General features: G+C 40.4%; 1 protein-coding gene across 2 annotated transcripts; it reads left to right on the forward strand.

Moving 5' to 3' along the window:
- The first annotated feature begins 6,306 nt into the window (after nucleotides 1-6,306).
- On the forward strand, nucleotides 6,307-9,741 carry LOC121767222. Of its 2 annotated transcripts, XM_042163446.1 has the most exons (8): nucleotides 6,318-7,037; nucleotides 7,194-7,249; nucleotides 7,660-7,822; nucleotides 7,943-8,031; nucleotides 8,480-8,612; nucleotides 8,806-8,898; nucleotides 9,006-9,108; nucleotides 9,221-9,741. In XM_042163446.1, the coding sequence occupies exons 1-8, from the start codon at nucleotides 6,858-6,860 to the stop codon at nucleotides 9,526-9,528; spliced, it is 1,125 nt and encodes a 374-aa protein (XP_042019380.1). In that variant the 5' UTR covers nucleotides 6,318-6,857; the 3' UTR covers nucleotides 9,529-9,741. The 2 variants fall into 2 exon arrangements, with proteins under 2 accessions (XP_042019379.1, XP_042019380.1); XM_042163445.1 differs by having other exon boundaries at nucleotides 6,307-7,249.
- The last annotated feature ends 3,492 nt before the right edge of the window (nucleotides 9,742-13,233 follow it).

Genomic DNA, 13,233 nt, shown 5'->3' on the forward strand with positions numbered 1-13,233 from the left:
GTGGTATGACAAAATGAATGAGTGAATGGTCCTAACATCTCTGTTGAGAAATGAGTGACCGAGTGAATCCAACAGTTGGCTAGAGTAGAGGGCTATCTTGACGAACTGATAGGCTGATCAGACTGAACAAAAGAGGAGGGAGGAATTTGAGACTGCAAAGTATTTGGAATGACCTTAAGCTTGTGGGGAATATTGCCATAAGTTGAGCCAGTTTCAAACATGGTGATGTAAATATTTGCCTAAGTGTTGTTTTTGAGTCAGTTATGTGAACATCTGTGAGTCTGTCTAGATTTTAGGAGTTGGTCAAGGACCCATGCATGTAACTTGCCCTTTTCTTGTTGTTCTTTCATACTTGAGGACAAGCATGGTTTAAATATGAGCAGTTTGATAGGGCTCGTTACAAGCATGGTTTTGTAGGGTTTATTACACTAACATGGCTGATAATAGTCAAAAAATGGTGAATTTGAGTGTGCAGGGGCTATAAAGGAGTGAAAAATGGCCAGAAATGAAGCTAAGTTGATCAGTTGCGTACAAGCAGTGAAGCCTGCCTAGCCGACAATTTGATCAAGTGGAGTTCACCACATGAAGTGATGAGTCACAGGAGAGACAAGAAAAGATGTCATCTCAAGGGCATAATTGTCAAGACAGGATGGGCTTACCCTAGGGATTTGTGCCCAACATCATCCTATAAATATGGAGAGAGTGCACGCAAGAAAGAGTTCGACACCATCATCACCTTCAGTCACCTCATTTTCATAGCATGGAGTAAGAAGTTAGCAACAGTCGGAGTCGCCGTTTCCACCTCTACTTTCATTCTTTTCTTCCTCGTCAAGGAAAGAGGGAGTCTTCGTAGTTTGAGTTTTTGTTGCACCCCGAGGGGTCAAAACTATTTCTACTCTATTTTTAGTTTATATTTTCCGTAGCTTGTTGTTTTTAATGTTTTTCTCTTAGTCGCCACTCTAGTTACCTTCCCGTTTGTTAATCGCTCTTTAAATCTTGTTTTTTATTCTGTTTTAGTTGCGTTTATTGAAGATCTTTTATGGAATGGAATTTTTAATGCAATTTATTTTGGATCTGATGTTTTCTGTTTTAATTGCTTTCGTTAGTATTAGTTCTACCTTGTTTATGTTTTGTCGTAGGTAGATTTACATTTTAGTTCGTCAAATTGCATGAGAATAGGTTAGATACCTTAGATCTGCTTCCTTTACGTAAATTTCATATGGATCTGTGTTTAATTTGTCTTATTTCTGTTTTCATGTTTATTGCTCTGTTTAGATCTGCTTTAGTTGTTTTTATTTAGCTACTTAGTGAAAAAGAAGGTCGTAGTTCGTTAGAATAGAAGTCTCTGTCACCTTTCCGTTGTTTACATCCTTTTAGTAGTGCGCTTATTTTGTGTCAATGGTCCCAAGTTACTTTTAGACCATCCACTACGCTGTCTCTATACCGTCCCTTAACTACTATTTGACCACTATTTGAGGGCCCCACTGTCCTTTTTTCTCCATCCCTTAACTAAGGGACGGAACCTGCAACGCTCCGTCCCTTAACCATCCCTTATTCCGTCCCTTAATTACTATTCATTCAATTTCATTTTTTATTTTTTTTCCAACCCAATTCAATTTAAACAAACACAATTCATTAAAATTAAAACAACATTACAACTTAAACTTAAAAAAAAAAGAAAAAAAGACATAATTAAAATTCAAAAAAAATAAAAATGACATAATTTAATCATCTCCGCCAAAGTTTTCCCAAATGTGCTCAATTAGATCCTCTTGGAGTTGGGTGTGGGCGCTAGAGTCGCGTGTCCTTGCCCGAATAGCCAACCGTTCTTGTATAGACGGATGCGCTCCACTTCGCGGAGGACTACTTGTGGTTGAGCTTCCGGGGGATTCGGGGTCGAACCAATTTCCCGCATCGGGTCCTTCGTCTCGGACAATCATGTTGTGCAAGATTATGCACGTATACATGATGTCGACCATGCTCTCCATGAACCACGAACGAGCTGGGGCGTTGATGATGTTGAAGCGCGCTTGGAGAACCCCGAACGCCCTCTCCACATCCTTGCGCGCAGCCTCCTGCTTCTGCGCAAAAAGAGCCTGCTTTGGGTTCGCAGGCCTGCTGCACGTCTTCACGAAGGTCGGCCATTTCGGGTAGATGCCGTCGGCGAGATAGTACCCCATTTTATACAGCCGGTTGTTGGCGACGAAGTTGATGGCCGGTGCTTTACCATCCAAAACTTCGGTAAAGAGGTCGGACTGGTGGAGCACGTTTACGTCGTTGTTCGAGCCAGAGACCCCGAAGTACGCGTGCCAGATCCAAAGCCGGTTGTCGGCAACTGCCTCGAGTACAACGGTTGGGTGGGTGCCTTTGTGGCCGCTCATGTAGGACCCCCTCCAAGCCACCGGGCAATTCTTCCATTGCCAGTGCATGCAATCGACACTGCCAAGCATCCCGGGGAATCCGTGCACTTGTTCGTGCATGTTGAGGAGGAACTTACAATCGTCCGTGCTTGGCCTCCGGAGAAATTCATCACTGAAGGCTGCCCGGACGCCTCTGCAGAAGTTGAGCAAGCACATGCGCCCATTGGTGTCTCCGATGTGGAGGTATTAGTCGAATATGTCGGCCGTTTGTCCTGTCGCAAGCTGACGGATGGCTGCAGTACATTTCTGCAGCGTCGTGTGGCTGGGACGACCGACCGCATCGAACCCTTCTCGGAAGAACTCTTCCCGGGCCGCCAAAGTATTCGCTATGTGGAGAAATAGCTGTTTACTCATGCGGAAACGGCGACGGAAGTAGGTATCTCCCCAAATCGGGTTATCGCAGAAGTAGTCGCGTACTAACCGTGCGGCGGCTTCCTCCCAGTTCCGATTGATGTACTTCCGGGAGCGTCGTGGGGGTGGCGCGGCTTCCTCCGCCTCTCGTCATCGATCTTCTTCAAGTGATTGTTCCATTAATTGACGCATTTGCTCAAAAGGATCCATTTGTTTGAGTTGATTTAAGATGGAAATGGGAGTGATAGAGAGGATTTCAGAGGAATAGATGTGTGTTTGTGTTTGAAATGAGTATGAAATAGGATTATTTATAGAGTAAAAAGATTTAAAAAAGGAAAATAAAAAATTAACGGTAATATTACCGTTTGAAAATTAATTTTTTTTTATTAAAATTTGAATTTAAAAAAAAAGAATTATTGCGTCATCCATGACGACGCCCACTCGCGGGCCAGCGAGTGGGCGTCACGCATGCATCGGGGGCGCGACACGTCGCCCGGGCGCGTGACGGGCCGGCGTGTCCCTTGTCTCGCAGATACGGGCTACGGGATGGGCTGGGGACGGGCTACGGGACAGGACGAACGTTGCAACGCGTCCCGCGGCGGAATCGTCCCTCCGGGACGGAACGCGAGCCCCGCGCGGGACGCGTAGTGGATGCTCTTAACTTTCTATTCGCAGTTTAGTTGATCAAGTTAGTTATTCCCTAGTTATGAGTTTGTTTAGTCTAGGTTGATCAGTTTAGTTTAGTAAGTTAAGGAGTTCCTATTCCTTAGTTTAAACTTAACTCACTGAAAAGTGTGGCAGCAGCTAACCTCCCAATGTCTCAAACCCAACTCCACTCGCATCTGTCCCTAAGGGATTCGACCCTTACTTCCCTTTACTAGTCTAATAGTATTGTGGGTTAAGGTCTTGAAGGTCCTAAGTCTCTCCGTTCGCATATCAATGACCAGATAGTAGTCAGTTTGATCCATTGCCTGTCTAGCTTGATCAAGTGCGTGAAGTCTATGTGCTTTTAATCTGTATTGTGAACTCTAAGTAGTTAGTCGCGACAAGTGACTCTTCAGTCTTCTATCTAGGGGTGGCACGACACGGTATACCGCACCGAGAATGTCATACCGCATACCGTACCGCAAATTGCGGTATGAGAAAATGTTATACCTATACCTTACCAAATTTTTCGGTATGATTATTTCTGATACCATTACCATACCGTCTATGCGGTGTACCATACCGTATCGCGGTATACCATACTTTTACATTATACCGAAATAAGGTATGGCATACCGTGTACGGTACACCAAAATAAGGTATGACATACCGTTATACCTGTGTTTCATACCAAAAAAAATCTATTATAGCTAAATATTTAAAATAAAATTTCACCTATTTAAATGATGTCAAAAAGATTAAAACTACACCACAATCAAATCTATATAGTGAACTTGATTTGCATCTCTGCATGAGTGTGTTTGGGGTTGGGGGCGGCTGAACTAAAATATGAAAGTAGGATTAGTGATTTTAACACATTAACTATTTTTTATATAAATTTTAAATACAACATATATATCAAATTTTTGGCAAATATCGTAAATGCGGTATAGTGCGGTATACCGCGGTATAGGAAAATCTATACTTTTACCGTACCGAAATCTTTCGGTATGGTATCATACCGTACCGCAACTTGCGGTATACAGCAAATTCGATATTTCCGGTATTTTTTCATTACGATAAGTGTGGTATTTCGATATATATAGTCAGCCCTACTTCTATTTTCCATGTTAGTCTTGTGAATTAAATTGAGTTCAGGTTAGTTAGTCATTTTCCAAAAGGACCGTTGAGCGCAATACTTGTCCAGTTTTCAGACTTGATCATTTGCGAGTTAGTTTTCGCTTTGTTTGTTTAAAAATTTCATGCCTATTTCGAGTTAGGATATGAGTGTGCAATTTAGTTAAAATAGGTTGTAGTATGTGTTCAATTTAAAGCAAGGCGACATCACCAGCTAAGTGAGGAGATACATTCCTTGTGGGTTCGAAGCCCTGCTTTCTTATACTAATCCAATAGTATTGTGGTTGTGGGTGGTTTTAAATGACTTGTTCAAGCTGAAAGAATAACGACTTTGATCATTTTCTTATATTGTCAGTTTTAGCTTGGTTCAACCATTGGTCAAGAGTGTTCTAGAAATTAGAGAAGAAATGCTTATTAATCTTCATAGAACAGTGGTAGCAATAGGTCGTAGGACAAATGATATGGAAGCAAAGGGGTTGTTAAAGCGTATGAATGAATTAGACCAAAAGGTGAACGGAAACTATGGCCTAGATTCCTATGTTTTTTAGTTGATCACAATATTGTTTGTGGCTTAGGCCTACCTATATCTTGATCTCGACTTTGGGGGCATATTCGCTCCTTGTAGTGTACATTGTCTCGCTAGCCTTGGCCAGTTGGCATGTATCCCTCGAGTATGTGAGTATTGCTTGTAGTACCTTAATTATGTTATTATATTTTATTTATTGATTCATCAGAAAAAATAAAAGATGTACTTCGTTTGTCTCACTTAAAATATCCACCTTTCATTTTCAGTGTGTCACATTCAACATGTTCACTTTTCTTATTTGGAAATAAATTCCTCCCTCTCATCTCTCATCATTAAAATATCCAATCACTTTTATCACTCTACTTTATCATATTAAACTATTCCCGTGCCATTCAAGAATGTGAACATATTGAATTGGACGGAGGGAGTACAACATTAATATTTGCTCCCTTAGAATCACACATGCTAGGTCAAGTAGATTGCTAAATACTCCATTCGTCCATCATTTAAAAACTATTTTGACTTGACAAAGGTTTTAAGAAACTGTTTGACTTTGTGAAAGAAAAGTAATTATAAAAAGTTAGTGGACTATTAGTTTTATAGCGGAGTGAGTAGAAAAAATTAATAGAATGTGAGGTCCGCATATCAAAAGTGAGAAAAAGTAAATGGGCATATAAATTGTGGACTTCCCAAAATGACAAAAATAGACATTTAAATTGTGGACGGAGGAAGTATAAAGCAATGAAATTGTTTAGTAGATGAAAACAACTAGTGCTGATAATGTGTCCAATTTCAAAATGTGTTCCCAAAATACCAAAAGAGTCTCTTGCACCAAGGCTGATAATGTGTCCAATTTCAGTCACTGATAACGAGAATACCTAGGGACACAATCGAATACTAGGATATTAGGAGAAAAAGAAGGCCGAGGGCAAGCTTAATAGCACGCTCACTAGTTACTTCTAGTATCTATCATAACAATCGGTCAACAATGGAGGCAACAACCATATTCATTTGCCTCAAAATGATGGCTTTGGATGAGCCACATTTAAGAAAACTTCATACCCTTTTAGAATGAAAATACCTTTCAGATTCATTAATCCAAATCATATCAAGACTGCAATCTATACAAGCAATTGGAGGTCAAATACTTCCATTGTCTATTGGGACACTAGTTCTCATTAAAATGTACCAAGGCATATTCATCAAACTCTACAGCTCTTCTAGAATCTTCTTAATCCAGATGTTAACAATATAAATTGGCAGCAAAACTGTAGTGCATTGAATTGATTTTGATAATCCAACAACCAAAGCTACAACTAACCAGGCTGCGAGGGGAAGGGGGAGTCGTAAGGGGAAAACTTCTGCTGCTGGTGATTTTGATAATCACACAAAAGGTTGAATTTTTAGAGTGAGATGGAAGAGGGCAAGGGTAAAGATTACAACTTTTCCTACTGGGAAACAGATTTGAGGTGGGTAAAGTGGAAAATCTGTGTGTTTGTGGGATTAAAATTGCCCATGAACTGTGGATTACCATACTGGGGCAATCTTCTCTCCCTTTCCTTAGAATTTGAATTCGTTTGAGGGTTTATTTGAGGTTTTTAGGAAAAAGTGGTAAATAATCCACACAATCTTGAATAAAGATTAGTAAAATTCAGGTGATAGTAAAAATTAAAACTAAACAAAAAGTGGGTCCCACTTGCCAGATTCAGCTTCAAATGTCCTCCTTCCATCTTCATTTGATCCATTGAGAATGTAAGAAAGAAAAAGAAAAAAAAATAATGTACTCTGTTTCTTCATCGTCGTTCAAGGTGTTGATACCTCAGCTGAGGTACAACCATACTAAGCTGCGCTATTCAAGGAAAAGACTGAGCTTTGCTCCTTTACCCATCTCCATCTCCATCTCCATCTCCTCCTCTTCCACAACTGACGACAACACTTCACCTTCCAAACACCCACAAGTAGTACATTCTTCCTTATTTACTTACATTTTGCCGTTGAGAGACTTAAAAATACTTCCTTTTCTACACCCAACAATTTTTTTAAAAAACAAATTCTTGCTTTATGGTGTTACTTTGTTTATTTCTTTAGGCCTTTTTATCTGGTGTTGTTTGCAGCTGGGATATGATCCTTCCGAGGAGCTACTTGGGCTTGCTGTTGATTTACATCCGAGGTTATCTCCACCACCTTGTTTCTTTGGGTTTTGCACATTGCCTTTCCTTGTTATTTTTCTAAATTCAATGAATGTGACCTGAATTTTGATTAAGTTGCAGTCTTTTGCATATGATTTGATGGAAAAGAGCAATTTTGTTGTGAGGGGAAACAAATTTGTTTTGGGTTATGCAGAAGGGATTCAACCTTATATATGTGAAACATAATGCTCATAGATTTGTTTTTTCTAAATTCAATGAAATGTGAGCTGAAGTTTAATAAAGTTGCAGTCTTTTGCATATAATTCTGTGGAAAAGAACAATTTTGTTGCACCCAGTTATAAAATTTGTTTTGGGAAACAAATTTATGGAGAAGGGATTCAACCGTATATATGTGAAACATAATGCTCATAGTTTTTTTTGATTAATCCAGGAATGTTGCTTCTGCTGCATCCAAACCAGGATCATGGATAGGCCCAAATGGTCAGTATTTTCGAGAATTACCCTGCCCGGGGTGCAGGGGAAGAGGTTATACCCCGTGTACAGAATGTGGAATAGAAAGATCACGGCCCGATTGCTCACTCTGCAGTGGAAAGGTCATTGTTAGCATTAGAGTTTTTGTTACTGTGAATTCTATGCAACTGTCCATTTCACTAAACAGTTCGTGCAAATCACCATTTTGCTTTTCTTATTTTAGAAATCTCAATTTGTAACAGGGTATAGTTACCTGCAATCAGTGTAGTGGAGATTGTGTTATTTGGGAGGAGTGGATTGATGAACGGCCATGGGAGAAAGCCCGATCAGTGTAAATCTCTTGCATACGATGGCTGATTGTGTGTGTCGCTATTGTTGTTGCTTTTCTTTATATCAGCCAACTCATTCCCAGATTTCACCATTTTGGCATTAATCAAGGGAATCAGTGGTATCTATATTTAGACTAGTGAACTGATTACTCTATCAATCTTTCAAGTATATCATACTTCATGACTCATGAGCATTGAGCAACAGTTCAAGCCATGTCTTGATTTTTTAACTTTACAAATTTCTGTCTTTTGGCAGATGGAAAATTGTTAGCCATTTCCTAATTCAACTTCTATGCTAAGGCACACTTCATTGTTGCCTAGACTTCGCTTTTTCTGAAACTCAGGCAGTTTAAATGAATTTTACGCTAGTTTTTGGTGTTACGGTGCTAATGTTTTCATTTTCCGTGCACCACTGAAGTATTTAACAACACAGATGTATATGTATTCCAGTTCTCCCTTAAAAGTTAAGGAAGATGATGAAGTCGACAATTTGGATATAAAACTGGAGCGGAGGAGAAAAACAAAGCGCGTCTATCAATCCTCTGCTCCCGAAGTCAATCTGAAGATCAGCAGGTCACTTAAAGTTAGTCAGCCTCTGTGTTATATGTTTTTCTCTATTTGATTCACTGAGTGCATCGTCTACAATGTCCTAGCACATGGTTCAGTATCTTGAAAGAGTTACATAGTTCAACATCAATCCTTGCATCAAATTCTTCCTTTCTAATCTATTGAACATATCATGAACAAATTTTCTATGTTTAGTTGGATGTTTGCAGAGCCTCAACGCCAAAACTGGAATATTTAGTAATCGGATGAAGATAATCCACCGAGACCCTATGCTTCATGCACAGAGAGTTGCTGCTATCAAGGTTTGTTGTAACTAAGTTCTATTACTGCAGTCTGAGTTAACTATAGTAAATTATTCCATTCTATCTCAAATCCTTGATTTCAAAATCTTAAATGTGTTTATTTGCAGAAAACCAAGGGGACTGCTGCTGCAAGGAATCATGCTTCTGAAGTTATGAAGAACTACTTTTCTGATCCAGAAAACCGCCGCAAGAGAAGCATTGCAATGAGAGGTTATGTCAGATATATACAGATTGCCGTTTCAGTTTTTTTTTTTTTTTTAACAAAAACGCCCTTTGTGGTATTTTCTTGTTGTCTCAATGCATTCTGTCAATGCCTGTTCAGGGGTAAAATTCTTCTGCCGAAATTGTGGGCATGAAGGCCACAGGAGACACTACTGTCCGGAACTTCAAGGCAAGGTCACTGATAGACGATTCAGATGCCGCTTGTGTGGTGAAAAGGGGCACAACCGCAGAACGTGTCCAAAGTCGAAATCAGGCGAAAAGAAGATTGTGGTTCGAAGGAATCATTGCTGCAGTGTTTGTGGCCAGAGAGGCCACAACCGGAGAACATGTCCACAGGTGCCTAGAGTAGAACCAGCTAGTTCTGGAAGCGTAGAAAGTGTGCCATCTGTGTCTAGAAAAAGGGCATAACAGAAGTACTTGCCCTCATACAAGATCATGACAAAACCATCAAGATTTAGATTATAAGTCATTTGTGACTCCATTAGTTAACTTGACAGAACAATCAAGCCCTCAATTGGTGTGGCAAATGCACCATGTATGATAAAATGTTGATTGGAACATTTTTGTTGGACGTCTTTGTATGTGTTGAATATTGAATGCAGATGTACAACTCTCCCACTACTTCCCACAACAAGCTCTCTCACATCAACACAGTTTCCCTGCAACACATTATTTGTCTGTTTGTAGAAGCACACCAACGTCTGTGTTTGATCTTGGTACCAGAAGCTTTGAAGTAGTCTCCATTAACAAATACGTCACCTTCAGATTGCCATTGCCACTGCCACTGCATCCACTCTTCCTTGAGAGAGCACTCCCTCTTAGTCACCTGCAACAAGTTAGTTATTACCTGCTTGGTGTTAAGTTGTTTGAAGCCTTGTACCGATTGCCCTGGCTGATGATGGTGGGGCTGGCACTGCTGCCAACGGCTTACATTTTCCAGTGGGAATAGTAGTTGCTGATGATGTGGAAGAAACCCCATCTGCACCTCCGCATTCTCTGCACTAAACCTTCACTGAATGCAACCGTCGCTTGCATCATGAGTAGAACCACATTAGCAGAGAATCTTGAATTCTTGATCTTGGTGATGATCAACTAGGGGGCTGTCCAACACTTGCAGCATTGTGGTTGTTGAATTTGCAGTTCGGGATGATGGAGTCAGCGAGGCTGTCGGGGGCTTTGCAGAGGAGGCTTGGAGCCGTAGAAGGAGATGGCATCGCCATGTTACGATCACACGTCGTGATCTACCAATCGTGATCGCAACTTCACACACACAATCAACAATTTATGAACTCGAGCTAAGAACAACAACTGAGAAGTATATTGATGATAAATGTCGCAATTACAACACAAGGAATTGAAGGAATCAATTGGAAACTAGAGGAGCTGTAGATCCACGATCTACAGCTAGCAAGAACAACAATACACACACATTTTCAACAACACAAATGAACTAGCTTCACTCTTATTTATACTTCATTTCTCCCGCGTAATCTTCATAATCCACGTCAACTCCACGTCATCTCCACCTCAGCATGAGCATGTGTACATCACGTGATGATTGCCAGCTGACTTGAGTTAGTTACACAACAACTAACTCCTAACTAACTCTCAACTTCCAACGGCTTCCTTTTGTAGCTCACTATCTTGTGTTGCATGCACTTTACGCATGAATGATCATGCATGCAACAATACCCCCCACTTAAGGTTCCTTGTCCTCAAGGAACCAAGGAAAACGCTTTTTAATTACATCAGCGAATTCCCACGAAGCATCAGCAGGGGACCTATCTTTCCAATGGATCAGCCATTTCGTAGCCGCTTGATTGTGTCGCTTCACCATTTTTCTATCCAAAATAGCTTGCGGTATAGCATCATTGATATGAGAAATAGTTGGTAGATCTGCAATTGGGCCGAGAGGAGGTGCAGCAGGCTTTAGTAAGGACACATGAAAGACATCATGTATAGTAGCCGATGAGGGTAATTTCAACTTATAAGCAACCTTCCCCATCTTATCCACGATCTGATATGGTCCAAAAAACTTAGCTTCGAACTTGTGGTGTTTGCCTCGAATAGATTTCTGCCTATAGTCTTGAAGCTTAAGCCAAACCCAATCACCAATCTGAAACTCTTTGTCAAAACGATGAAGATCAGCTTGTTTCTTCATTCTTGCTGCTGCTTTCTCAATATTTCGCTTTAGGATGATAATCATCTCCTCGCGGTCTCTCAAAGCAATGTCAACAGCTTCGATCTCTGAATCTCCAGGTAAGTATGGTACATGTAAAGGAGGTGGAAATCCATATAATGCTTCAAATGGAGTCATTTGAATGCTAGAATGGTAAGTAGTGTTGTACCAATACTCTGCTAATCCCAACCAATGAGTCCATGAATGTGGTTTTTCTCCCATAGCACATCTTAAGTAACATTGAAGGCATCGGTTTACCACCTCAGATTGGCCATCTGTTTCAGGGTGATAGGCAGTAGAATAAAGTAACTCAACCCCCAACAATGCCATCAATTCCTTCCAGAATGAGCTAACAAAAATAGCACCTCGATCACTTACAATTTTGGCAGGCATTCCATGAAGTTTGAAGACCGAGTCTAAAAATACCTCAGCAACTCTCTTGGCTGTAAATGGATGAGATAGAGCCATAAAATGGGCATATTTACTCAGCCTATCAACCACCACAAATATTGTATCTTTTCCTTGTGAACTTGGCAAAGCCTCAATAAAATCCATAGTAATATCAGAAAAGATAGCAGCTGGCATAGGCAGAGGCTGTAGGAGTTCAGCTGGGGAAGTATTACTTGGTTTATAACGTTGACAAGTAACACAAACCCTCACAAATTCTCTGACATCTTTTCTCATCTTAGGCCAATAGCATATAGCAGAGATTCTCTTGTAAGTTCCTAACACCCCAGAGTGTCCAGCTGTAGCAGATTCATGAAACAAGGACAAGATCTGAGCCTTCAAGAGTAAGTCATTACCAACTACCAGCTTACCATTCTTTCTCAATTCTCCATTCATCCAGCTAAATTTGGGATGAGACTCAGCATTCTGCTGTTTTGCTGCCAATATAAGCTGTATTTGTGGATCATTTTTCCAAGAATCCTTAATCTTCGCAATAAGTTCCAGGGGAATCATAAAAGAAGTGAGAGTAAAAACCATAGCCTCAGGCACCCTTGATAATGCATCAGCTGCTGTATTCTCACTACCCTTTTTATATCTGATTTCATAGTCAAATTGCATAAGCTTAGTCATCCAAGCTTGTTGAGTAGGAGTGGTTAATTTCTGGTCTATAAGGTATTTCAAACTTTGATGATCAGTCAAGATGATAAACTTCCTACATTGCAAGTAGTGGTACCATTTCTTAACAGCCATCAATATAGCTAACAACTCTTTTTCATAAACTGAAAGGACCTGATGTCTTGGAGATAAAGCTTTGCTGATGAAAGCTATGGGGTGCTTCTCTTGCATCAACACAGCTCCTATTCCCACTCCAGAGGCATCTGTTTCAATTACAAATTCTTTAGAAAAATCAGGTAAGGTCAAAACAGGAGCAGTTACCATGGCATTCTTCAATTTCTCAAAAGCCTCCTGAGCTTTTTCAGTCCATTTGAAGGTGGTGTCTTTAGTTAAATCTATCAATGGCCGTGCAATAACTCCATAACCATACACAAATCGCCTATAATACCCAGTCAATCCCAGAAAGCTTCTGACATGTTTGATGGTTTTCGGTTTAGGCCAATTTTTCACAGCTTCTATCTTGCCCTCATCAGTAGATACGCCCTCTGCTGAGATTATATGACCCAAGTATTCCACCTTCTTACACCCAAATGTGCATTTAGATCTCTTGGCTAACAGCTTATGCTCGTTCATCAAGGCCATCACAAGTTTAAGATGTAGCTCATGTTCTTCCATGCTTCTGCTGTAGACCAATATATCATCAAAGAAGACCAAGATGAATTTCCTCAAATACTCCCTGAATACCGTGTTCATTAAATTCTGAAAGGTAGCAGGAGCATTGGTCAAGCCAAACGGCATCACCACAAATTCATAGTGACCCGAATGTGTTTTAAAAGCTGTCTTATGAATATCCTCAGGTCTCATTCGAACCT

The sequence above is a fragment of the Salvia splendens genome, chromosome 15 (assembly GCF_004379255.2).
Source record: "Salvia splendens isolate huo1 chromosome 15, SspV2, whole genome shotgun sequence".
NCBI lineage: Eukaryota > Viridiplantae > Streptophyta > Magnoliopsida > Lamiales > Lamiaceae > Salvia > Salvia splendens.